Source organism: Lonchura striata, chromosome 7 (genome assembly GCF_046129695.1).
Source record: "Lonchura striata isolate bLonStr1 chromosome 7, bLonStr1.mat, whole genome shotgun sequence".
Taxonomy (NCBI): domain Eukaryota; kingdom Metazoa; phylum Chordata; class Aves; order Passeriformes; family Estrildidae; genus Lonchura; species Lonchura striata.
The window spans coordinates 20,196,909-20,223,770 of NC_134609.1; the positions used below are offsets into that span (position 1 = coordinate 20,196,909).

The 26,862-nt window shown below is 42.1% G+C and overlaps 1 protein-coding gene across 3 annotated transcripts in view; it reads left to right on the plus strand.

Moving 5' to 3' along the window:
* The first annotated feature begins 344 nt into the window (after nucleotides 1-344).
* WBP1L (WW domain binding protein 1 like) overlaps nucleotides 345-26,862 on the plus strand; it is a 58,977-nt gene continuing 32,459 nt past the window's right edge. Inside the window, exons 1-2 of one of the 3 annotated variants that reach the window (XM_021536328.3) lie at nucleotides 454-561; nucleotides 17,602-17,749. Coding sequence is in view for 2 of the 3 variants with exons in the window: in XM_077784675.1 (XP_077640801.1) it covers nucleotides 345-561 (217 nt within the window). In the remaining variant the exon portion in view is untranslated. Of the gene's footprint in view, nucleotides 562-17,601; nucleotides 17,750-26,862 lie in introns of all 3 variants that reach the window. The other 2 variants (XM_077784675.1, XM_021536325.3) reach the window with 2 other exon arrangements.

The following is a 26,862-nucleotide window of genomic DNA, read 5'->3' on the forward strand; positions in this document are numbered from 1 at the left end:
GGAGGATGAGTGCCTGGCGGCTACAGGGATGCTGTGGCTGCGGAGGAGGATGCCTGTGGAGCCCCCTTTTCGCAGTGCCCAGTTGTGCTCACGGGGTTCCATTTGTGTGTGTGTGTGTGCTCTGTGTGTCAGTGTGTGTCTCTGTCTGTCTGGGTATCTGTGTCAGTGTGTATGTGTGTGCGCGCACTCCCCGCACCCCTCTCCAGCCAGTTCCGCCACTCACAGCATGGCGGCCCGAGCAGCCCGCAGGCTCCCTCCCCGCGGTGCCACACTGGAGATGGCAGCTCCCTGCGCGCAGACCCCGCCCCTCCCGGTTCTGCCATAAGCGACATCGCTCCGCGTCAATGGCAAGCGGAGAGCCGCGCCGGCCGCCCAATAGACGAGTGCTGAGGGCGGGTCCGGGCGCGGGGTGCCCCTGGGCTCCCGTCCCGGGCCGCAGTCGGGCCGGGGAGGCGGGAGCGGGGGGTGGGGGGGATGGCGAGGAGGCTCCGCGCCGCCATGGCCCTGCTGCTGCTCCAGGCCCTGCCCGAGGGGCTGCCCGCCGGCGCGGAGCCTGCCCAGGTAGGGCGAGCCGCTCGGGGGGTCTGGGGTCGCGCCCTGCCGCGCCGGGGGGCTGCGTCCCTGGGAAAAGGGGCGGCTGTGAGTGCGGGCGGCTGCGCCGGCCCCTGGGGCAGCGGCTCTGGCCGGGAGTGCGTGAGGTGCCAGGGGGAAGAGGCGCTTGGGGGCCGCCTGAGGTTTGGGGAGCCCCGTGACTTGAGTGAAGCTGGAGGAGATGCAGAGCCGTGGCTTCGGGGCTCCTGTGTACCGGGGGGATGGAGAGGTGGGGTGGGGATCCAGGCACGGGTGGCAGTGCCGCTTGCAGGGGCTTTGTGCGGCAGAGTGGCTGCAGGACGACAGAGAGAGGTGTTTGAGTGGACACCAAGGGGAAGGCGGCTGTAGTGAGGGCAGGGGCCGGAGCTGGCAGGTGCGCAGGGGTCTGCGGGTGGAGATGCAGGTGCCTTTTGAAGGTGGTGACAGGGAGCAAGGTGACCTGTGAGGGGACAGAGCTGAAGGAGGTTTGGAGTGAGCTGGAGGGTGGCAGTGGGACAGAAGCTGTGGGTCAGCAGGAAAGTGGGACTTGTGTGGTGCTGCCCAGCACAGGTGAGCTGGTCTTCCCGTGGCAGGAACAGTGGAGAAGGCTCAAACCTGTGGGCAGCGGGAAGGGAGAGCGTATTACAGCTGGCATGAGGGGAACCAGGCCTTGTCTTTGTAGGATCTGACTGCCCAGTTAATACTTTTGTTGTGCTGGGAAGGGTTTTAATGAAGTTGGCTCCCTCTTTTTCGTCTCTTTACTCTGTCTCCTGTATATGCTGCAATATGTACTGTTCACATCTCCAGTGGTGGTCTTGAGTCCAGCAGAGTAGACACCTGTAACTTCTCCCACCTTGATGTGTATGGTCAGTGACTCTCAGTGAGGACTCCACTCGGCCAAGCAACCTGTGCATGACTTGGATCTTATGGTTCATGGAGTCATTATGTCATCTTCACCCCGTGGAGAGCATGGATGGAACATGATGACTTCTGGTTTGATATGGTGTATTCTGTATAAAGTACAAATTGCAGTTTGCATTTGTTGAAGGTCAGAGATAGTGAGATGCTGATCTGTGACTGTACGTCACAGGTGTCATGGGGTGCATTGTGCTTAATGTCAGAGGGATGCAGATGGATGTATCCTTCGGGAATGCATCTACTAAAATACTTTTCAATATTTCTGCAGGAGGAGGTGAGGAATTTGTCTACGATTACAGATGTTATGCCTCTTTTGAATTCCGTTCTTTTTTTCAAGATCTACCTTAAAAGCTGTGTAATTTGCTGTTGGTGGAGCTATCCCAAATCCCCTTCAGCCACACTGAGGCTAAGGCTTGGCTGTTCCTGCCCTAGACATGAGAAATGAGCATGTAACAAAACTGAACTATGTGTTTTCCACATTGTCTTAACTGCCTTTAATAGATGGAAGTCGTGGTGCTTGCTCCATTTCACCTGCAGGCTGAGGTACATAAACTAAATGTAAACAAGCACATCTCAGAACCGTTTTGCTCTCTGGTTGTTGCAGTACCCAGCTGTGAGCAGTGGTCAGGTGGTAGGATTATCTGTATGGTAGCTGTGAGTCTCCACAACCCTATACATGCTAATAAAAATGTCATACCTGCTTTGAAGGGTGTGCAAGAGGCTCCCTGCCTCAGACAGTTTATACATTAGTCAAACAAATAGGAAGTTGAAAAGGACGAGGGCATGGAAGCAATTGTACATCTGGATTGCATGTGGAATAGTGGCATTTGTGGCTTGTGGATATACTCTCTAGGCAGTGCACCAGAAATAATCCTAAAATAATATGTCTTGAGTGGTACAATACATGAGAGTGGGGGATAACAGGTTTGTCTGCCTACGTTTTCTTTAAGAGCACTTGGATAGGGATGCATCTTTTACTCATTTCCTTTCCATAGTCTGTCTATATAAAACTCTCACAGCTTTTTTTAGATCTTAAATGTATACTCTGTCTGTCAAAAGGCTGGTATTATCTCACTGCACACTAGAGATTGACAGCTGCCCACTCAAAAACCAGCATGGTAATGTAGGATTTCGAGAAATGAGCATGTAACAAAACTTCATCTGCTTTGGTGTTGCCTTAGAGCCTGATTTCATCAGAGTGAGCCAGTGAGTTCACAGAGAAGACCTGCAGCGGGGCAGTGCTGGACTTGGAAGATCTCTGCACCAAAGGTTCTTGTGTTTCCACCTGAAACCCTGACAGCATTTGTCTCTTTTCCTCTCCAGAGTGCTGTTGCCCTTGCTGCCTCTGGTGACTGCTGCCTATTTCCATGTACTTTGCAGACATTTGCTGTGTCCTGATTGCTTCTGCTGTCCAGGAGAGCTTCTTGCTCAGGGTCTGTGCCCCCTTGCCTGGAAGAGCTGTACCACAGACCCGGTGGTCTAAGGCTGGGCTGCAAGAAATGTGTCCTTTAAATAATTCAGGAGGTGGAGCTTTACTGCCTAGCACTGAACAAACATTCAGGAGAACACACTGTGCTCTGCAGGAGTGTCTGATTTTTCAGGTTAAAATAAGTCCAGGCTGCCCAGGATTGTCAAAGACCATTCTTTTAACTAAGGTGGATTGCAGAGAAAATGATGAGCTAATTATCGTCTATCCCAAGTCCAAGTTTATCTGCCTCCATGACTATTCATTGCAGTTTCACTTGTAATCAGAGCACAAAATTTTGTTAACTCGAGTGGAAGCATTTATTAGTAGTTTACAGGCAGAAGTATTCCAATTATGTTGTAATAAAATCAGGATAAACATCACAGGAAGAAGAAATCTATCCATGTTCAGTAGCAGCTGTAGAAGTAGAGTCTTAGCAGCACACCTTAGCTATGTGCTCCTTCTCAGTTTGTGGCAGAAGGAAATAAGAAATTAATATGTTTAAAAATTAACTGGATAAAACTTGTAATGAAAAATTTGAAACATTAATAATTTTTCTATCATAGTTTGTCTCTACAGGGCAGAATAAAGGTTATTTGACCATCTCAACTATCTGTCTGCTTCCCATGCCTGCAACTTAATTATCACATAGTTTTCTCAACTGTTATTGTCTTTGAAAACAAGAGATTTAAGTGAATGTTAACTATGTGACAAGTCTGTGGAATCTGTCTTTCTCTAATAAGGTGGTTTTGAGCCAAAATCTGGCAGAAGCATGTTCTTCTTAAAAACCGATTTCATCCCAAGTTAAAGAGTTTGCTTGAAGTACTGTGACTTGAGGCATGATTAATCATATGTGACAAAGAGGACAGATCCTTGCTTTGAGGAGTAACTCAGCATGACTGTCACTGTGGCTAACACCCCTGTAACACAGAGTTTCTGTCCAAGGCTGTGACCACAGCTCTGATTGCACCACTGTGGAGTTACCATGCTTCATCCACGGCTTTGGCTGGATTCGTGCCCTTTCAGAACATCACTTCAGGGAGTCTGTGAACCGAACAGCAAAGTTTCAGTTCTCATTTAACGGGCTCCTCATCTGTAAGTTTAAAACAACGTTTTTGATTAAGGTAAAAGTAATTAGTTACAGCTGTGCTTCTGTGTCTCCTGAAATGCATCAGGTTCTTAGGAGGAGAGCTGCTTGTGTAACCACAGGATGTATTTTGTCTGCCATATCTTTGTCTGCGACTCTTGGTTTTTTGGCTTGCTAATATCCACAATTTTGGCAGGAGGCAGCAGAGATCAAAGTACGTGATGCACTTGCTCAGAACAGGAACCTCTAAATAACTGCAGGCTGGGTTAAGGACTGCTCTTTCTGTGATGATTATACCACCATGAACTCGTGTGTCTCATCTGTATAGCACGCCTTCCTGCTGATTAAATTTCTTTTCTGAGTTGCACTCATAATTACACAAAATGCTATAACACTTTCAACTTGCATCTCTGCAGCTGGGCAGCAGATGAAAAGCCTGATCTGGAAATGTCCAGTGAACCCCAGCAGATTTCTTCATAGAAGTCAAGGCATCTCTGTGACTGGGACCTGTCATTGCCTTTCTGAGAATTTCCCTGCCACCCTGCAAATATTAATTAAAAAATATATAGCTAGCACCTGTTTAAGAATTAACTTGGGCAAGTGTTAGCAGAGTAGTGGTGTGCCGGAAGGGAACTTGGAAGGTGTCATCTGCCAGAGTTGTTTTGCTATGGTTGGGGATTTTTCCATCCTCCCAACCTGTTGGGTCAGGTCAGCCACATCTGGCTAGTGGGTGCATCTAGTACTGAGTATCCTGAGCAGTGGCTCTGCTGTTTGAGGTGCTGTTCTGCAGCAGAGATCCTGCCCAAAGTCATGATCTGCCATTGGTAGGGAGGCAGAGGGTGTTTGGGGATGCGCTTGGTGTTTGGCCACATTTTAACAGCAGTTATTCAGACCTGGCTAAAACACCCACTGAACCCTCATATTCATTCCCAGAAGTGCTGCTCCTCTAAGCATCTTCAACAGCTGCTTTTCTGTTGGCAAAATGAAAACTCTGCTCTTTTATATGGCTCTGTCAGCCTGTATTAACTTGGTGTTATGTTGATGTTTACCTTTGTCTTTTTGTGGTATTAGAAGGGCACTAATGTTGGTAATAGTTTGTTTCTTTATGATCCTACATGTGGCCATCCTCTGAGGTAATGGGCAATATATTTTGTAAATGCAAACTTCCCACCTTTTCTTTTTGCTTTTTTTTTTTCCCTTTTAAGTCACATTGGGAGGATTGGCAGGATGGAACAGACTTTTGCTTGTGGCAAAAAGCTATCATTGGGCTAATGATCCTGTGGCCTACTTCTTCACACAGTGCTGTCACTGATGTGCCCTGTGGTTGTGCCTATGCAAAGGTCTCCTTGTCAGGCATGTCCAGCAGTTTCAGTAATGCTGAGCTGCATGTGGCCTTTTGTTCTGTCTCCTGACAACATGTACTTGGTACCAGGTTTGGGGATATTCCTCTGATCTGAGCTGCCTTGCTTTACAGAGTAAGAATTTACTCTTTCTGGTTAGCTGCACAGGAATCCACTGAGTTTATTAATGCATATAACCAATGACTCTATGTCTCTTATGCAGTCTTTTCTTGAATTTGTTTCAGAATGAAACAAATGAATCCAAGACAAGCAGGCAAGCTGTGCTGCTGTTTTTGCAGAGTGCAGGAAAAGACTCAGCATGTCAGAGATCTTAAAAGCTGTCTCTGAGGCAGGGCTGGTGACAGTCCTGGATGGGCCATTAGTCATGGCAAGGAAAAGATGCTCATTGCATGTTGCAGGACAGCCTGATTATGCCAGGTTTTGGTTTGTACTTCTGAGTCAGAAGAAAAAGAGCTCAGGGTGAGGGATGGTATTCTTGTATGAATTCATTGAGAGATGCTGACAGGGAAGTTGGATCCCTCATTCACCCTTGCTGTCGTGTGTGATTGGAAAGGCCCGAGCTAAGAGGAGATGTTTTGGGATGCCAACACCTGGGTGCTGTGGCAGTGGAGTTGTGACAGGTGATTGTTTGGCTGACCTGTGAAGAGTGCACGTAACAAACGTGCCTGAAATAACAGCTGGCTGGAGAGGACAGGCTTGCCAAGCAGGAACTGCATGCCCCTGCCTTGCTTGTTAAAAGAAGTGTGTTGGTGTGGCAGTCACAAAAGAAGTTTTTTTCCATTATTTCAGCAGTAGATACTGTTTGACTGCAGAGGAAGGCTCAAGGTGCTGCAGAAACCTGCTGTTTATCTGCTTGGACAAGGAAAAGCTTGATTCTTCTCTAATGATGTGATTATCAGTGGGATCACCACCTCCAGTATTATTTTTAGACGATAGCTGTGGTCTGTGCAATTGCTTTTGGAACAGAAACAGAGCAGTTTGCATGCAGGGGTTTGCTAGGTGCAAAGTGAGGTAGGTGATAGTGGCAGACTGATGCAGCAGGACAACCCATTTAATGCCAATGTAGCCAATGCTCCCTGGCATGCTCTGCCCTGAACAACACCTGCAGATAGGAGGGAGAGACTGTATTTTGTGTGAAGGCACCTTGTGGTGCTGCTTGTTTGCGGGCCTTCTCTATTGAGCCAGTATCCACCTACCTGGCATTGCCTGAGGCCAGTCCAAACTGGTCAGAGAAAAAAAGGACATGAGAACTGGGTTGTGTAGGAGATTCAGATGCGGTTTTCTGACAGTTCCTTCTTCCCAAGCACTTTTATACTGGCATATTGTAAACCAAATCCAAACACTGACAGTGCACAGGAAGCTTATGAGGAAGTGACTGAGAGGAGATTCCCAGTGTGGATTCCAAGGGGACAGAGCTTTGGACAGCAGCATTTTAAATGGCATCTTGCTGACCATGGGTTGCAGAGGTGTAGGTGGGTATGGCAAGCAGCTACCAAGACTGACAAGTTGCAGGGTTCTAGGTTTAGGGAGTAAGAGACAAAGGGACCTTTCCTTTTTTCATAGAGGATCAAGATCTTGCATTCCTGACTGCAGGCTTTTGAAACTCAAGAAAGGAAAGATCTGTTAGCAATGAAGAAGATTCTCCCTTCTTTACTCTTTTAATCTCCATTACTATGAGGTGGAAGTTTGTTACTTCTAATTGTGATGTGTTTTTATTTCATCACTGTTTTTGGTGTGTGCAAGGCAGTAATAAAAATTTCAGAGGCAACTTGAGCGGAGGTCCATGGGGTGTGGTTTTTTGGGTTTGGGGTTTTTTTGTGTTTTGGTTTGGGTTTTTTTCATTTGTTTTGTTGCTTCTGGGGATTTATTTTTAAGATCTGGGAGGGAACATGGGAAAAGCAGAAACTAACCCTCTCTTGGCTCTACTTCAGGTTGAGGGAGCTTGTCAAGATACTGACCTTTGTTAAATGTCCTGGAGAAGGGAGAGAGAGTGACTTGAGCAGGAAAATTGATTTTATTAATGAAAGAAGATAGTTCACAGAAGAAGGTGAGCTTTATGTAGTTGTGAGTGTCATCTCCCCATCCATTTTGAAGCTACTGACCAACTTGAATTCGATAGGAAGATACCTCAAAAATGTGTAAAATTTCAACAGAATTCCTAAAAACAGGTAGGCATAGAGACACCTCAAAAACCAAACAGGAAATCACTGAGTGAGAAGCTACACTAGTGAGCTTATTAGCACCGAGAAATTTTGGAGTTGTGTTGACTGACTTGATACATGCCCTGCCTCTTACCAGAGCCTCCATTGGAGCTCACAGTTTGTGAGCATGCAATGGCAGTCAACCTTGTGGAAAACATTTATGGGAGGTCAGCTCCAGTGGTTACAGAGCTACATTTATTTTTCATGTTGTCTCCTGCTGGCTGAAGAGCAAATTGAAAGTGAAAAGGTTGATAAGGAATGAAGAGCGTGTTTTGCCAGGAATCTCACCAGCCATCCTGAGTTTTCTCTGTGTAAAAGGTGTCAGGTGTTCCTTTGGAAGTGGGGAAGACACTTGACCATTAATGACCCTCCTGCAGACAGTGCAAAGGCTTTTTAGTGAGCAGAAGTGATTCACTCTTTTCTCTCGTGTCCAGCATGCAGATATGACCAGCAGGTCAAGTACTGTTGTCCACAAGAGACCTTTTATTATAACTTATTGTGGAATCAGAGCTGATAATTAAGAAAGTCTCGGATATTGCTTCCAGTCAAACAGTGGTGTAATGGTGGCAGCCACACCAGAGGCCTGATACAGAAGGAGTGCAAAATATGCAGAAGTCCTCTTCCTTGCTAAGTTTTGTATTCCTTGCTCTGTGTAATAAGCTTTTTATTTGTTTACACTGTATCAGGGGTCATTTGTTTGTTTTAAAAACCTCTTTCTCTGTTTGGGATCCTCTTTAAATCCCAGGTGGTGGATGACTGCCAGCAGGAACCCACAGGAACTGCATGTCTTCTGTCTCCAGCAGAAGATCAGGCCATCCTGTTGCATAAATTATCCCCTGTGACAGCCATCCCACTGGTGGTGGGCAGAAAATCTGTCCCATGGAAGTAGCAGTTGGTAAAAGCACCTTTTAGAGCTAAGCTAACCAAGAATTGGGAGTAACTGGTGTGGAATGAAAGGGTTATGTGGGGGCTGAGATTAGAATGAGCCAGGAGGTAAGGGAAGAGCTGGAGGAGGTGGTGGACATAGTACAGTGGTGTAAACACTGAACAAAACCTTTAAAGAAGGCAGTCTTCAAGGCCAAACACTGGATTGATTCACATCCTGTGTATCAATTGTAACTGTAAAACTACCAAATTTGCCTCACTTATTGGGGGAAGGAAAGAAGTTTCTTCAAATATGATCTGAAAGACCTTTACTCTGCTTGGAATGCATGTAACTACCTGAATACATGTGAAAGTCATGACGCAGGTCAGAGTCTTCTGTGATGAATTCCTCCTTTTCTTAGTGGTTGCCTCATTTGTTGTTTGCAGACTGCTCTTCAAACAGTGAATGCTTAAGAGGAGGAGGAAGATTATGCCTGTGTTGAGTTGTCTTCAAATTACCTTGTCGTTTTTGACTTCTGTCTTTTTAGAAGATGCAAACTTCACAAACAGCTTGCATTTGACTCTCCAACCTCCTGTGATCTGTAGCTTAGATAAAACAGGCTTGCAGACATCTGTCATCGCTGATTGTCTCCATTTACTGACACTTAGCACTTGGACACCAACAGAGCCTATCTTAAATTGCTGTGTCAAAAATAAGAGCTCTTATTTTCCTCTACGTTTTTTCCTAGCTGTATGGTTTTCTTCTTGTCTCATTGTTTTGCTCATTTTTCCTACTCATCTCACTAGGAATTTTTGCATCTCACATGCTTGGTTATTAATATCACTCTCATGTTTATGGCTCATTTTTTTTACTGAGTTTCTTGCTTTTCTGCTCTTTTTATCTCTACTTGCCAGAGTCTGTGATCATACTAAAACAGTGGTTAGGTTGTCAAAACAAGAGTTAGGAGATTTTTCTCCTCAGACCTATTTTGTGTTCTTAGGCCCATCATTTGACTCCAAGGTCCAAGGATCATCCTGCCAAAGATGAATTCAGGAGGTCTGAAGCAATCATTTTCTGCTCTGAAACCTGCAGTCTGCTTTCTTTAGATGGACTAGATGGAGAAGCAGTCCTCCTTTATTTTCACCACAATATATATCTTTTGAGAAGCACTGTGCCAGGAAAACTTTAGTTTAAGGGACAGAGAAATCTGTTGTTTTCTTATTTCACCTTTGCTGGAACGTAACTCCAGGCTGGTGTGAAATGTAAGGGCTTGCTGTATTCCTGGTGTGGATGAGGCTCAGACTAATCTCCTTTTTTCACAGCCTTTAACAGAGCAGATAAACTTTGGGGAACACAAAGTGTGACAGTCATGGTTTCTTGTCTGTGTTATGTTATCTAACAATATATAACCAAAACTCTTCTTGCTGTAATCCTACTCTAAAAGATTTTAGAAGTGCAACCAAAGGATTAAGTACATTCATTGTGTCCTAATAAAACAGGACTAAATCTGCATATGCAAGGGAGTGAACAGTTTGACTTTGGCTGGAAAATGTAGAGCTCTTCAGGAGAGCAAAGCAGTACTGGATGAGATGTTTACAGTGATCTGGCTGGGTGGTGTGGGCCATCTTGATCTTTTGGAACCAAACAAATGAAGGGTTTATTTGTGTCTACAAAACCATGTACCTTGCATGAGTGTTATCTGTAGGCTGGCTGAGTGCTGCTGTAGATGTAGCCTTTATCATTACACAGAAAAAGTTAATTTTACAATTCTCGAAACCTTAAGTTCTAGTGGCACTTCACAAGCTGGGACAGACTCTGAAATGAATGACCCTAGATTTTGTTTATTTGTATTCTTTTGCTGAGAGCTCTTACTACCAGGGCTCTTCTCTCGCACAGGCACTTCCTGCCAACAGTCCTTCTGAAGGCACTTTCCTTCAGCACAGGGTGTAATGTAAAACTTGTTTATGATTTTAACTAGTGACTGTAATTAAAGAAATGGTCTTTAACCATACTTCTTTTATCTGGTTCAACCTAATAATCTCTTTGGTTACAAGTCTTGCACTGCTTCTGTGTTGGTCAGCTTGCATGTGCTTGTCATGAGGGCTCTTGAGGGTGAAGTGCCTTGCTAGTTTCCTTAACCCAAAAGATAGCGTAACAGTGAGGAAAAAGCAGAAAATTGTGGGTGTTTAGCTGTTGTTGTTTGTTTTGGGATTTTTTAAAGTGAATTTATAAATATTATAAAAAATATTTTTAAACGCCCCAATGATGGAGAAGTAGTTTTGAAAGAACTCTTCAGTTGTAAGCCTGGCTTACCACATGATATTAAGAAAGTAATTTCATGTTTCTCATCTACAATGGGGACATTAAAATGCCAAATGTATTTTTTGTATCAAAATACTAGGGGATTGTGTGGTACTGACTGTGTATATAAATACTGTGTAATTTTCCTCTTCAGCTGGATGTCTGGCTAAAAGTCCTCAGGTCTAAATTATTAATTGTTAACTAAGAAACCCTTGCGTTTCTTCTTGCAAGGTTTTGGTCCAAAGGTTTTTAATGCCCTCAGGTCCTGTGGTCAAATTTTACCTAATTGTCAAGATACAGTTTTATTGTTCTTGACTTCTTCTGTACTTGAGTGGAGACTGTTCTTTTATTTATCTGGAAAGCATTACTGTAAATAATCGACATGTGAAGACACATGAGGATTGAGCTTTAGTGCCCCTCACGAGTTGCATGTACTCTGTTTATGCATGGAAAACAATTCATTCAAGTGTAAGCTTTTCCTTCTTTGCAGCTGACTTAGTTGGTTCTATAGAAAAGTCAAAACGTGGGATTTCTTGTATCTTATTTCCCCTTGGAGACAACAGCACAGAGATGGAGATTTGGAACCAAAGCAGCAGGTTCAGCGAGCAGAGCAGTGGGAGAAGCTCAAGCTGGCTGAAATGCAAATGCAGAATCTGAAAAGGGAATGCAGAACCCAAACTGGCAGCACAAACTGTTTTTACAGCTGCATTTTGACTTCTGGATGGTTAGCACAGGATAGTCTCTTTTCTAGGCTTTTGAACTGCATACCAAAATCTTCAGATGGCCGTGAACCATGAGAGCCTACCATGTGAGCATACCTTGGGAGTGAAAGGGAGAGGGAGCCTGGAGCAGGTTGCAAGCAGATCCTGGTCCTTGTGAGATGCTCTTGGGCTGGGCAGGCAGAGGAATGACTTCCAATTGCCCATGAGATGTCCTGGAGGTCATCACAAAAACTTGGCCTTGCTTTCTTTGGCACCAAGAATTCATCTGCCCAGCTGCTGGGAAGGCTCAGACATCTGTGTTAAGTTCTTCACAGGATGAGGTACCCAATCTTTCTGCAAAGAGTAGAATCATCTGATGGGTCTAAGTGGGACATTTTATATGTGCACACTGAAATTACATCCTTAATTCCAAACAAGCATATGTCTTGCACTCTTGCTATTTTACATTTCACCTTTCATTTAGTGATAAAATGAGCATTCTAGTTTAACTTGCTAGTTCTTCAGTGCTAACCTGTCTTCTCCCCAACACTGAAATGACATCCTTAATTCCAAACAAGCATATGTCTTGCACTCTTGCTGTTTGACATTTCACCTTCATTTAGTGATGAAATGAGCATTCTAGTTTAACTTGCTAGTTCTTCAGTGCTAACCTGTCTTCTCCCCAAGTGCGTGGGCTTTCCATGGAGCAGAAGTCTTTCAGATAATCCTTGTCTTCCACCAAGAGGGAGCAGACTATTTCTGCATAGGTGGTGAATGTTCATTTTTGCATTTGTTGCTCTCATTAAAGTGAGAGCTTGTTCCGTTTGTGTCAATAACACCTTTGATCCTCTTATATAAAGGGAACACTGGGTGTCCTGCAGAAACAACCTCTTTAAAGTGCCTTGCAATTTTATGCTTCTACATCATGGTTAACAAAAGTTCATAAATCCATACTGGAATGGAGACCAAGTATAGTTCTCTATACTGTGTTCTGCAGCACACATGATTTATTCTCAGCTTGACCTCATGATTGACCTCATGTGGACTTGTTCCCATGTAAGTAGCAGCTAAAATCAGTGGTCTGAGCACTAATCTGCAAGTTGCAGACAGTAGGTTATTTAGTGAGAATGCTCCACAAGTCTCTTACTGTAGCATTTTCATTCAAAAAGGTCACTTCTGTGAGTTCGTGCACAGCTGAATTTAATGTTCTTTCTCAGCAAGGCAGGCCACACTGGAGACGTGCATAATTATAATAAATACAACTTTGTTCTCAGCTGAAAAATCCATCTGAAATAAATTTTTCCAGCCCTTCCAAGAAATGCTTTTAGTAAGATAAATAAAAGCAATTCTTGCCGATTTCACATTCATTCAACAGGAATGTTGGTGGGTGTAGGGTGCCTCCACTTAAGTCACTCATCACAGTGCCTTCTGGGCTCAGTCATATTCAATAGCTGGCTAAGGATAGCACTTGCAAATTGGGTTTCTCACAAACCAATTAAACCCAAGTTCATTATTTCTTACTTGGTTTGAATCCTGGTTATTATTTTGAGTAAAATTGTTCTTAGCAACAAGTACAGAGAGTTCAGTTACACTCTCAACTCAGACAAACTTTCAACAATGCTTTGATAGGTGCATCTGGTTTTTGGGATATGCGTGTATTTATACAAGTTTTTGTGGCTTATTTTCTGGTTGGCACTTCTGTGTAGTCAAAGATTTGTTTTCTTCTGTGTTCTGTTTCGCAACAGTGGAAATACTGAAAAAGTCTCAGCCTAAATATGGAAGGAAAACTAGGAGTTGTTCTTTTCCTCCAAAACTTCTAAGCAAGTACTTTAAAAAAATCCCTCTTTGCTTTCATCTTTCTCTTTCTTTCATTTTTTTTTTTGTCTAGGTATAGCAAAGAGGCTCTGCTAGTTGATTGGGATGCTGCTACTGGTGGAAGCTGAATTTTCGCACAGTTCTCCTGGGTTCATGTGCAGGTCTGGTTACCTTTGAGATTTCAGAGGGGCTCTGCAGGGTGGTCCTTAAATATCTTTCTGCTTCCCCTGCAGAGACTCCAAATAAGCAGTTTCCATGCTCCTCCACTCAAAGCTACCATGGCTTTTGGTTTAGCAACTACCTGGTTCCCACTATTCCCATTGTTCCTATTGTTCCTCTGTTGTACAGTTGGTTGTTGCTGCAAGGTCACTCTTCTGCTGGGATCTATGAGACTGCAAGGGAGAAAGACTCACATGGCAGTCTCAGTTGTAAATGAAAAGTAACACAGTCATTCTGCTCTTACCCTGAATTTGGACAGCCACGTGCTGTACTGCTTGGCATGAAGAACTTACTGCATGTAAGCTGTTTTGTCCTGTTTTCTTTTCACTTTGGAAAGAGGGAAGCATGGAGGCCTTTCTAAAGGAAAGAGGAGCCTGATACCTAGGAAAGAAGAGACTGTTGAGTGTGAAGGGAGAAAGCACAGGGAGGTGACTGAAATCTGAGTGCTCTGACTTAATAAAATGCAAGTGATAGTCCTGGATCTGAGAATGTGGGGTGGAAACTCGAATTTACTTTCATTCACCTTCTGTGTGCTAAATTAGATAGTCATCTCTCAATGACTTGGTATCTCTTCAAGGCCCAGAGGTTTCCATTGACACCAGAGAATGATCAAAAGGGAAATATGCTTTCTCTTGCTAGACTGGACTTGTGCCTTTTGGTCACATTCATTTAATACTGACTGGGAGCAGATTTAATTAGCACTTAGATCATGATTGTCTGCCTTTTTTTCTCAAGGTATTATTTTCTCTCCTTGCTTATCTGCTTTATTCCACTGACTTCTTTTTCCTGATGCAAGTCTTTGTGTTGTCTGTTTTATCTGTTGAAGCCATCAGGACTTTAATACATGGTACTTGCTAATGAAGCTTGCTCGGCAGTGAGAAGGCATGGGAAGCTCACTTAAACTAATTGTTTTAGGATCTCTCCAGGCAGCCTGACCCTATGCACAGACATGGTTTATTTTAGAAAGATTGTCTTAACTTAAAAAATCAGTTCTTGTTCAAAGATGAAAACACACATTGATCAAAACCTGAATTTCATGTGGATTGTGTAAACATGTAATTTGGGTTAGATCTGGACATTGAGAAATATGTGACACTGTTGCCTAGGAAGTTCCAGTGCAAGAAATGTGGGGAACTTCAGAATGTCACATTAGCTGTCTCCTTGGGGAAGTGCCTCAGAAATCCTGACCTCTGCATTTCTGCCATGTGTGTGACGCTAGTGGAGATGATCACTTGAGCAGTTGCAACATTCTTGTATATGTGAGTTTGAATGATTATGAACCGTGGAAAGAATAAGGCTGTGCTTCCCAAATCGCTCCCCAGAGACTCCCTCTGGCTCTGCACGTGAGCATTTACTTTCTTGTCAAAGCACTATCTGCTTCCATCAGTGCCATGTTTCCTATGGTCAAATCACAGAAACCTTTTTCTAGGAGTCTATGCACTTGAATTTCTAGGGATGATGGCTATGGTGCTCTTGGACACCTCTACTCTTTGCCAAACCATCATCCAGTGTGTAAGGTTTTGGGCTGACATAGATATCCTGTTCCTATCCCCATCTGCTAAAGGTTTCCTGCTGAAGATGTTAGTTTTACTCTCCTCTTTATCAGCCCTGACAAAAGTTGTTATTTAAATGTTGCTCAATATTTTCAACATGATTTTGGGATGATTGCTAATTTCTTCAATGCAGTGTTTTGTTTTAGTATTTCTAATCCCATTTTCTATGAATAAGTTCAGTTGCGTGATTTCCCCAGAAAGGATTAGGGTTTACTGCTGTAGGTACGTCATCCTGCCTTTGAAGCTGCTTGCTCATGCTTTCCTTGGCAAGCTCTGGCAGATGTGCTTGGGAACAACAGAGATGGTATCTTTTTGAAGCTGTGAAAGGGTTAATCGGAAGCATGTTTATGAAATCAGGTTGCTCACCCTTACAAGCTTTTACTGTGATCTTTTTGAATGCTTTTGGAAGATTTATCACCCGCTTTTGTAATTTATATTACATTTTTTTATTTTCTTGAAGCTATTAATGCTATGTGTGATATTGTGAAAATTACCTATGATGAGTACCTTTTCTGAGCAAGTCCTTAATTGCACACCTCTTGGATGCCAACTGGAGAACGTGACTGTCTTCATGTGGATGGCCTGACAGTTTTGGCTGGTATTTTTGGGATAGCTGAAGGAGTGTAGAGCAGCTGAAGTACATCTGTACTTCCAAAGCAAACCCAAGCAAAGGACTTTCATCCCCTGGCAGACAGATCACTGTTTGTACAGATGCTTCTTCTCAAGAGCCTTTTTGTAGGATTGGTCACACTTTTGAGTGAGTTTGCATATGTGATGGGGAGAAGGACTTATGGCTGTTCATGGAAGTATTATTTTTCACCAGGGAGGTTAAAAATACTGCTATTGATTAGGAGATGGCTTTGGAGATTCTCTAGTGAAATGGAGCACCTGTACATATGCAGGAGTTTTTGAAAAATATTAAACAGCATGTACCCTCTGCTGGGAATTGTTAATTGTGCTTTTGGCTCTATCTGCCTTGTTTGCACATGTACCATTATGAAATTTTTACAACCAAAGAAAATATCAGAGAATGGTTCTCTTCAAGATTAAGCTGATAGCTGCCTTCAGCTGATGTCTCTGAAACCAGCTGAGGAGCATGTGCTTGCCTCACTGGGATCTGCACCTATCTGCACTGCCGTAGCACCAGGATATTGATGCAAGGCTTCTGGATTGCAAAGAGCCTGGACAGTTCTGTCAGGCTCTGCAGATGTACATGATGCAGTTGAAGAGAATGTGAAAACCTTAGTTCCTAGCAAGTTGTCTCAAAGTGGATCTATTTGTGCATTTTCATACAAAATGTGTCTTCATTTTTAGTAGATTTCTAAAGCTGTGACAGAGACTATTGGGAGATGCTGTGTTAACCCCTGTCTAGTAGTGAATACTGAGCTTTGCAAGTACTGGCTTTTGGTACAAATCCATGTGTTGTGTACTTGTAATACCAGGGTCTCCTAGAAACCCATAGGAATCAAGTGACTGTTACTTGTATTTTCTTGCTTGTTAAAATTGCACAAATAGTGACTCTTACTTCTGAAGATTTCTTCCCAAGGAAGTATCATCTCCTGGGATTTAAGTATTTGCTGATGAAAATCGCTGTGATCACAGTTAAAGAACTACTGAGTGTCACATCATTAGGTCACCAGTTCAAATCTAGTCCAAAGAGGTAATGGGCATTTTTATATCCCTAATGCTTTTCATCAGGATTTATGTTTACTTGCTTAAACTAAAATTGGAGCATCTGCTATTCAAAATTATGGTTCAAGTGGAAAATAAACACCAGAAGCAGTTCTTTCTATTGCAGAAAATCCTGCTTGACTTGTGTCTCTGTACATGCTTGTAAGCACACATGGAGCTTTGGAATGGAATAAGGGTTGCAGAGAAATGGATGCATTTAGTCAAGTCCGGTATTTTTGGTATGCTTTTCTATGACGTTTAAATTGCAAGAGCTTTTGAATAAAATATAGGAGCATACAGACTTCGAAGACAAAGAAATTTTGAAATTGAAAATGCAATGGGAGAGTATTTTGAATGGCAACTGAAACACTTTTGGACGAAGTATTTCTGAAATTCTTCCAGGCAGCTGCTCTTCTAAAGAGTGATGGTTGGTTGGCTTTTTAAAAAAATTTTTTCTTTCTTGTTTGTTGTTTCTAGCATTCATGTCAGAATCCATGTACAAAGCTGCACTGCTAATTCTGACCTCTAAATTCAGGTTTCCAGTCAAGAAATGTGCACTTCATTGTAGAGTAACATCTGGTACTTGTGATAACACATTGGACTGTACCTTTCCCAGGCTACAGAGAGCTTCAAGGGTTCAGTTCAGCCACACAGGCCTTGGCAGCTTCACAGTTCCTCTTGGGTCCTCTTTGAGTTGTTATTCTGAAGTTGGGAAATCCTTGCAGTCTCTTTGAGATATGCTGTGATATGGAAAGCCATGCTAATCCCTGCAGTCAGGGGCTGACCTCTTGTGTGCTGGGATCTCTGCCTGCAACCAGCTCTTTCTTCCAACCTTTTCCTGAATGTTTCCTGAGCACTCTCTGGCTTGTTTCAGGGACCAGCTTGGCAACGTTATCAGGAATCAATAGCTGGAGTCCTTCAGGAAAGAAGCTGAAGATGCTGAAGTATGAATTCTGGTGTCCTGGTTATTAGAATCTGTTAGCAGAGACGTCAAGATGTGAAGAAGAGAGATGTGAAAGCCGGTACAAGTGTTCTTTTCTTTGTGCTCCTGAGTTGAGAAATTAAGATTTGAGCTGGCTTCCCCACCCCAAAGGCTGTTGCATAGTTTCCCATGCATCTCCTGCCATGGGAGGTCACTGGTAACTTTTGTCAGTATTTTGAGGTACAAAAAGTGGGTTGTTGAAGTGTGGAGACAGAAAAATTAGATATTTAATGGCATGGGAAAAAAATTACCCATAGAAGTTGAGTCATCACTGTGGTACTTTGTTACAAGGGTTCCAATCCTGTGAGTCTGGAATATATGTTTTCCTGTGTGGTTACACTGTAAATAGTCTTCACTCATATGAAGGTCTGAGTTCTTGGCACTTTGGGAGAAATTATGAGATCGTTCATTTTTAATCCTGATGCCATTTATTGCTACCATATTGCTGGTTATCTCAGAGGCTGTTGGCAGTGTATTTATGGCTTCCAACTTAGAATGTCCAGTTACAATCAAGTAAGTCAGAAGCACTGAGTACATATTTCTCTTTTGATGCTCATTTTGTAAAGGCAGTATTGAAGTTCTGCATTAGCAAAGGAATACCAACCACTAAACTATTTCTGCCAGTATTTTAAATCTCTGATTACTTTTTGGCTTGTAACTGATACCAACCAGAAATTATGCAGGCTACAAATCTTTCTAAATTATCATCCATCTTTTTGTTGGAGACCTAAAGAGGAAAGTTACTGAAGTGGAAAGAAAACTTTTTTTTAAGCTGAATCAAGAGAATATTGGCAAGATGCAAGGGAAAATTTAAATCTGGTGTTTGCTTACTGTAGCTAACAATGAAATCCTCCTTTACAGGAAATTACTAGAGTGAATTATGCTTTCAGTCTCCTTGATACTGTGGAAGAATAAAAGAAAATCAAGCTGTCTTGGTTTTTAAAATTATTTTTAATATAGATATTTGGTGTAGGACAGGGGTAAATAAAAGGAAGATGCTTCTTTTTACTGACAATTCTCCAAAGATTGACCCTAAAACATGGTCATCATCAACAATTACTAGTTTTCATAAACAATGTGATTTTATATTTGCTTTTTCTTATTACCTGCAAATAACTAAATCACAGAATGTCCTCTTCTGAAACCTGTGAATTTTTGAGTTCTGCTTATTTTCTGTATGTATACAAATATAGTACTGAACTATCAAATATGAAATGAAGCATGTCAAATCTTTCCTGTAATATAAAGTAATAGGTGTTCTCTATAAACATGAATGACTTAATCTGTTTCTGATATAGTAAATTTTATTCTTATTTTGCTAGTAGAAAAGGAAAGAATAGAAAAGAGTAACTTTGCCAGACATGAAACCCGGTACAGTTTGGGAATGGATGACTAGTTATTTGCAATCCCAGTTATGTTTTGTATAGAGGCCATAATTTGTCTTGCACAAGAAACCTCGCTGATGCAAAAAAAAAAAGTGTTATCTGCCTTTTTGAAAACAGATGAAATAGACTGCAGAACATATTTGTCAATGGGAAGTAAACATAAACTTAACATAAACTTAAGAGGAGTGCAGACATTGAGTATAGCTGAGCATGACTGCAGAGGGTAAAGACAGAACCACTTGCCCCTCGCTTTTCAGGCTTTACGTAGGACCAGAGAATACCTTTCATGAAGGTGGAGCAGGCTTTTCCATCCCCTTTGTGTGTGTAGTTTCTTCTTGTAAGTCTTGGTGCCAGGCTTTCATGACACCGACACGGAGTGAAGCTGCAGGTTGTCACCCCCCACAGCCACAGCTCTTGCACTCCTGGTGACAGAGGAGTGTTTAGATATTAGTGGGATTTGATGTAGATCAAATTGAACATGAGAATTCAGGGTGTCCCTGTGCAGATTTTTGTCCTACTGCCAGATGTGCTTTACTGATCTGCTGCGTGTAATGAACGACCTTTTGTGATTGCATTGATCAAGATAGCACCTTGGGCATGTTGCTCATGCAAGGGGAAAAGTGAGGTCAGTGGGAATGAATGTTGTGCTACAGCTTAGACTGGAAAACAGATACTTTGGTGTCCTGGGAAGAATAAGTCTTGGACTTCTGCTGTGGGGCATTCAGTCTAACATGGCATCTTAATGTTCTGTGGCAGGTGACTTTCCTGCATTCCTTGTTGGGCTGCCCTACTTGCTCTGTACTTTGTCTTCTGCGTTTTCCTCTGGCAGGCAGCCCTTTCTGTTGTCCTGGTACATGTGCTCCAGCCTTGTCTGCAATCTCCTTCTGGCTCAGAATTAGCCACTGTGTTGTTCCTTGTTGATGTGGTCACAGGTCCCACCCTTCACAAGACTGGAAGCCTGGTTTTAAGTCACCTCCACAAGCTTTTTGGATGTGATGCATAGCATGGAGAGCCATTTGGATGTTGGTCTTTCAGATATTGTGGTGGGAATGAAAGCAACCAGAAAAGCAACAGGTGGGAAAATCCTGTCAACTACATCTGCCAGTAGCCCTAGATGAATAAAACTGAGATGTTCTCTGAACTCCTCCACCTTTCAGGTTAGATCTGCTTGTTTGTTCAATGAGTGAGGAGTACTATGTCTCAGAACATGTGCAGAAGTGGATGGCTACATGTTAGGCTCTCAAAAAATCAGAGAAGCTGATGCTGGCATTCTCATATTCTATACTGACACAGTGACATTACTGGTAAATTGATGGCAAAACATAAAATCTTTTTTTCTCTCGCTCTTCTCCACAGTTTAACTCTCCTTATGATGTTTATCTCTGATCAGAGGATATTAACAAAATCTTTATCTTCTTGGTTTTACAAATTTGGCTTAAGAATTCTTTACTTGGCAAAACTTGGCAAACATTGCCTTAGTATGCAAACAGTGAGGATGGGATAGGGGAAATCACTTGGCTGTTGAAAAGCTGCATATGGGAAAGTCACATGGAGGTTTCAGTATTTTATTTATAACTCTGCAAAGGCCTCTTCTTATTTGAAAAATAGAAGAGACCAGATAGTGGCTTCTGGAAAGCAAACAGCTAGATTCTTCCATGAGTATTTTTAACATAAATATTAACTTCACAGATTGTGATAGTATTTTCTCCTTGAATACTTGTTTTTAGCGTTCAAGATGTATAACTGGTAAAGTAGCATTGTGAAGAAAACTGTAACTCCTGTAGCATCTGTTTTTTAAAATTCTAATTGTGAAGCCATAAGAAATGCTTTGTTTTCATTTAGCAAATACATACTGACTTTCCAGGAAGGTGACTTGATTTGCAATAGGCATACCCAGTGAGAACCATAAGTTTTTCATGTTTGTCTTTTATTGTAGGATTAGAGTATTTATTTCAAAGTCTTTTTCAGAAGAACACTAGTTTTAACATTACCATTAAGTAATATTTAAGTAAAAATCTTCTGCATTTTCAGATTTGGCTGTATATGTGAAGAGACATTTCCAAACACAAGTGCTTGGAAGGATTTTACTAGTTAATAATGTAACCATGAGTTTTATGTCAGCTTTATTCTGAGCAGTGTTTTGCTGATACCAGTATAAGTTAACTGTATTATGTGAAACTGCTTGAACAGAGCTAAAGGAGCAATAAAAGTGATCTGCCCAAGAGGCTTTAGCATTTTCCCTCTGCTCAGATTGCTGAACATGACTAAGTCTTTGCAGAATGACATCTAAGGTTACACTTGGAGTCATTAGGTTATAAACAGTCCATAAAATGTTTTGCATACTTCATGTTAATATTCCTCAGAAGATCAAGATTCCCTTGGGAGAAATGAGAATATGCACCAAAAACATTCTCAGTCTTGAGGTTTATCCACAACTTCCTTGATAACTAAATATCAACTCTCATGAAGACATTATTGCAGAACAAATTTTGATGCTGCTCTGAGTGTTTATATATCGGAGGAATCTTCTGGGTTGCGCCCTTTCATGTTTTTGCTGACTGTCTGAGTTGTAAATTACATTTGAAAGTCTTTCTGACTCTTAATTTGGTAGGTTTATATGAACCTTCATGTTCAAGAATGTTTTTGAGCCCCAGGCTGTGTTAGGAAAAAAACACGGTAAAAGTGTTCAGATCTTGACAGAATGTCTGAATTTTTGCTATTGAATAGATAGAGAGTTTCTGTCTCTTCTCTTCATTTTTAGTAAGGCTTAGAGGCGTTGGGAGTGAGTTCTTGACCTTTCTTGAGGATGCCAGAGTCTCTCTGAGAGATATGACCCACCATATTGGTTTTAGTTTTTTTTGTGTGTGTGTGTTTTGGTGTTGTTGTTTTTTGTTGGTTTTTTTTTTTTTTTTTTTCCCCCAAGAATAAATTTGTCTCTACTGTGAAAAAATGGTTGATCCTAGACACAATCTGAGTGAAGCTGGGTCTATGGGGGGACTGTTGTACTTGGGAAAACAGTCTTGTCTTTTGTTCTGGTATTAGCGTTGACTGCTGATACTGAATGCTTGGCATCTGCAGTGGTACAGCAGCAGCCTGTGCTCCTTGCCTGTGTGGTCAGCTGACCTGACCTAGGGCAGCACTCTGAAATAAAATAAAACCTCCAGACCACCAACTTGTCCTTCAGAAACTAATCTTATTTCAGATTCCACTGTTACTTTGTAAAATACTGGGATTTATAGACCTGCCAGGATGGCTCTGGCAGAGCTATCACATAACAGCAAGATCTGGGCTCTCAGTCAAACCCTTGACTTAGTGGCATTTCTCATACCTAAGGACGCAACTCACAAGGGATGTCCTTGGCATCTGCAAGCATCGAAATTTCTTCCAGGTCATCTAAATGAGAGCAAAGAGTGGAGGACTTGAACAAGAATCTGGTGAGAACTGCTGTAAGCTGCAGATGCTCCCAAGCCAGCTGCAGTTCATGGGCTGTAGGAGCCACTGGTGCATCTTCCTCCTCTTGGGAGGTTTAGGAAGAAGCATTTTCCATGTGTATGTTGGGTTTTTGGAGGCCTAGCTGTTCCTTGGGGTACTTCAAAAGCTGTCTGCAGATAATTTGACAGCATCACTTCACGCTAATGAGGAAGCAGCAGGATTTCGTTTCCTCCAGCCTGCCTTGAAAAGGGAAGTAGAAAAGCTCAGCTGTGCAGAACTACAGGACTGTGAAGCACAAAACAGCTCAGAGACTTTCCTCTAACTGCACAGCTCAAGAATACATAGTTGCATGTATGAGAATTCACCCTCGTCCAGCGTGCTTTGTCTGGCAACAAAGCTGCTTGATTTGTCTCTGTTATGGAACTGGTTTCCAGTCTGAATCAGTCAGGCATCTCTGAAGGTCTCTTTTGGTGCATGGTAGATGCACTGGTTCTGCTGGCTTGCTTTGGCAGATAAAAATTCCATTTCACTAATATGTTTTTACATTTACAAAAGATGGCTTTAGCTTTTTTGATTTTGCTTGGCTTTGAATTTCCCAAGAATTTTGGGACATTTTCGATGGTCAGTTATTTTTCCTCATGGTGACTTCAAGTCAGTGTGAGCTCAGACTGCAATAGACAGTCCACTGTGTGTTGACACTTCTAAAAGATAAAGCCATGCTGTCAGTTCATGCTGAATTCTTTCCAAAGATGGGGTATATGTGGTAAAAGTTCTTAACATTTTTCTTTCTCATGCCAGACCTGCATTTGAAAAGGATTCTGAAATTTATTATCATCTTCATTATATTTTGCTGATGTTAAAACCATCTACTAAATCCAGCCATCTAAAACTGAAGGAACAGTAAAGATTTTACTGATTTTAGAATTTACCTTTGGTGTAAAAGTTATATTGCAGCTGCTAAGGAACACACAAAGGCTTAGGAAAAGGTTCTGCAAAACAGTGTTAGATACAAAAAAAGAAAAATAAAGGTATTGATCTAAAATTTAATGAATGAAGTGAGTGTACAATAACTCAGTAACTGATACAGAAAGGGTTTGCAACTCTTTTGGTTCTCGAGGGAAAAGACGCTCAAACAAAGTACACAAACACCTGGTTGTAAATCTGCACATATGAAAATAAATACTGAATATATAGGGGGTCAGATTAAAGGAAAAAAATAAGAAAAAGTTAGAAAATTGTGAAGTGTGAAGTCTCTATTGTGAAGTCTCTATTGAAGTACTACAATAAATCCCTGAAGGTTTTATAAGCATCTCTAAGGCAACAGGAAATGAGCTGTGTGGATTTATCAGGAACAACCTCATGGGAGGAGGCTGATGAATTTAATTTGGTTAATTCAATGGATGTTTTACAACACAACCTGAGTGAGGCAGCACATTGGTTATGGGATACTTGGTGGGGATCTGTGTTCAGGAGGGTCCATTAAGTAATGAATATGTGCTGAGGAGTGACTGTGGTGGTGACTGGGATCCTAGAAGGGTTTGTTCTGCCTCTGTGCCAACAGTTTGGGAGACAAAGAGAATATACTTGAGATGCAGAGGGAAGTTTGTGTGTGTTTTTAAAACAGGAGAAAAACTTGAAGAAATAGCCTGAAGTCTATTTCACTTTTCCTCAAGTTAAAATGCAGAGTATTTAGCAATGGAAAAAGCGAAATAGTCTGGGATTTTAGACCAGAAATGAAATGCAGTTCTTTCAGTAAAAAACTCAGTAAATCTTTAACAGTTTAGAATTGTCCTTTACAGGTATTTGGTAATACTCCAGACTAGTAAGTGATATGCCCCATTTTGGATCCCACATTTTAAGATGGGTTTGAGTTTCAGAGTGAGAAAACCAGTAAAAGCTTGATTTAATCCTTGTAGTCTAGGAAATAAAGACTTCTGTCTTCTGGAAGCAGCTTACAGAGGAATGGAACAAACTTCCAGGTGAGCTAAGTTAAGAACATCACTACAATCAGTCATCTTGTTTTTAGTGGAGAAGAAAAAATTACTGCCTTATCTTGCGCTAAGGCCTGAGTTAATGTTAATGGGAAAGAACATCCTGATGTTTAAAGGGCATCAAGCACAGGAGTATGTCCCCTGTTGAGGCAGTGGGTACACTAGGGATTGCATTTGCCTTAAGAATAGGGTAGAGAAATGTTGATGCTTTGGGATCTGTGAATCATTCCCAGAGCAGTTTGACAGCAGCCTGGGTGCCTCTGGGTTTGCCTCTTTGATTTTCAAACAGCCCTGACTTTTGAAGCCTGTGTCAAGAAACAAGTGCTGAAAGGAGGACAAGTCTGATGGTCAGTCTGTAATTAAATCTGTAACTAAATCTTGCTCACAAATGTTGCTGTCTGTCCCTAAGTTCTTTATGTATTTTTACCTGGAAGATGTCTTTTCAATGATCTAATGACTTCTCAAAGTGCAGGTTGGGTCTCTGAAATTAAATTGGTGGTTAGTTTTCTCACTTGTTGCCAGGAAATGAGAGGTGGTGTCCTGGTGTTCCAAAGGAGATGTTCAGAATTTTTATTCCCCAAACTACCCCCTTCAGGGGGAAAATACTGCTGTAGGAGACTGTGATGTTTCAGAAGTGAGTATTTCTAAAAATTGAAAATATTTCCTTGAATGAGTGTCTTCATTCAACAGTCACCCACAGGGCTGTGAGCTTTCTGAGTGCTGAGGGTGATGTATATTGTTCACCTTTTGAAGAAAAAAAATGTTTTGCTAGTTGGGGGTTTGTTTTTGTGTTTTTCTATTTTTTTTACATTTACTGTTTTACTGTAGCTAATTAGCACTAACTGCTTTCCTGCAAAAAGGCAGGATGTCAATCAGGTTTTGATATGTTTTGATTTTTTTTTATATACTGATGCATACAGACCATTTGGCTTATGCTATGGGAGAATTCCAAAAGAAGCAATGTTTGCAGTAGTAAAAGGTCATTGGTTTTGTGATGTAGAGCACATGCATGTCTGGGAGCCAGGCCTGAGCAAGGAGAAAGCAAGTGCTTGATCTTCTCTCTTTTCCTGCAGTCTGCAACCTTGCTGCAGAGAAGTGCATGAAAGAGCTAAAACCGTGTGGATCATCTGCTGCTCCTTCTGTTCTGCACAGCCAGGGGAGTGTTCACTTCATCCTGCAGTGGAATAAGGAGCATTAATGTTAAATACAGCAGTTTGGATAAGATAATGGCCATAAAGGCAGACTATGGTTATCAATGTTTCTTCCCAAAATAAAACTGAATTAAGTTTTTAATTACTGAACTCTCTGAAATAATCTTTTGCACACGTTTTGCAGCTAAGGGGAAAACCCCACAGATACCAGGAAGGAAGGCGAGTGAGACCACCGGGTGTTGGAGATATCTGCCCTTGAAAGGGCAAAGCCGCCTGGCCAGCAGGTTTGTCACTGAAATTTAGAAACTGGCTGTGATTCCAGGTGCCACCAGTGCCTTTAATGCTTCAGCAAAGTGCAAACTGCGTAATGCCAGGGCCGGTGCTGAAACGCGACACCGGGACACCGCTTCCTCCCGCCGCCTGTTCCTTACATAACTCCAGGCTTCCCGGGCGGCCTCTGCCCGAGCCGAGCCCACAGGAAATGCTTGGGTAGCCGGTGGCAGTTCTGCCAGGCATAGAAAGAATAGCAATTAATTCTGTATTCTCAGTCCAATGGTTGTCGTGCTTCAGGCGCTATCCCCGTTCTATGGATAGGGAAAATGAAGCAGGATGAAGCTGGTGATGGGAGGCACTGAATTTTTCTGCCCTGTATGCTTGGTTTGAACCAGCTTCATCTGCACCTGGAAGCGTACATCTGTCAGCTCTAGTTCATGTACACCGTGTTTTCTGAGGGCCCCCTCAAAGCATCTGCTTTCTGGTTGGCAGAGCAGCAGAGTGTGTGGCCTTTTGGGGGGCTTCTCTTGTTTTCCTGGTAAAGATGTCAGTCAAAACACAACCCATACTGTAACAGGAGAGATCAGGCTTTAAGATATTTTATTCTTTTTCACAGATACAGGTGAACTCAACTTGAATCTACCCTTAACCATACACAATGCTGATTTATTCCTTATTTTTCTTTACTCATTTTTTAATTCCAAGTACTTGGAGAGATCATAAGCAATGTGGTAATTCAAGTTAGAAAAGACAATTTTTTAAAAATGAAATTTTCTGTAGTGTTTTTTCCATAAAGTTGCATTTTTAAGGAAGTTTTTAGCAGTGGAGTTTAAGACTAAATATCTCTTGTAGAGTTTTGTCAACAGATTTAAAAGTGATGTCTTTAATACTGTTTTGCCGTGATCTTTTAAATGCTTGTGG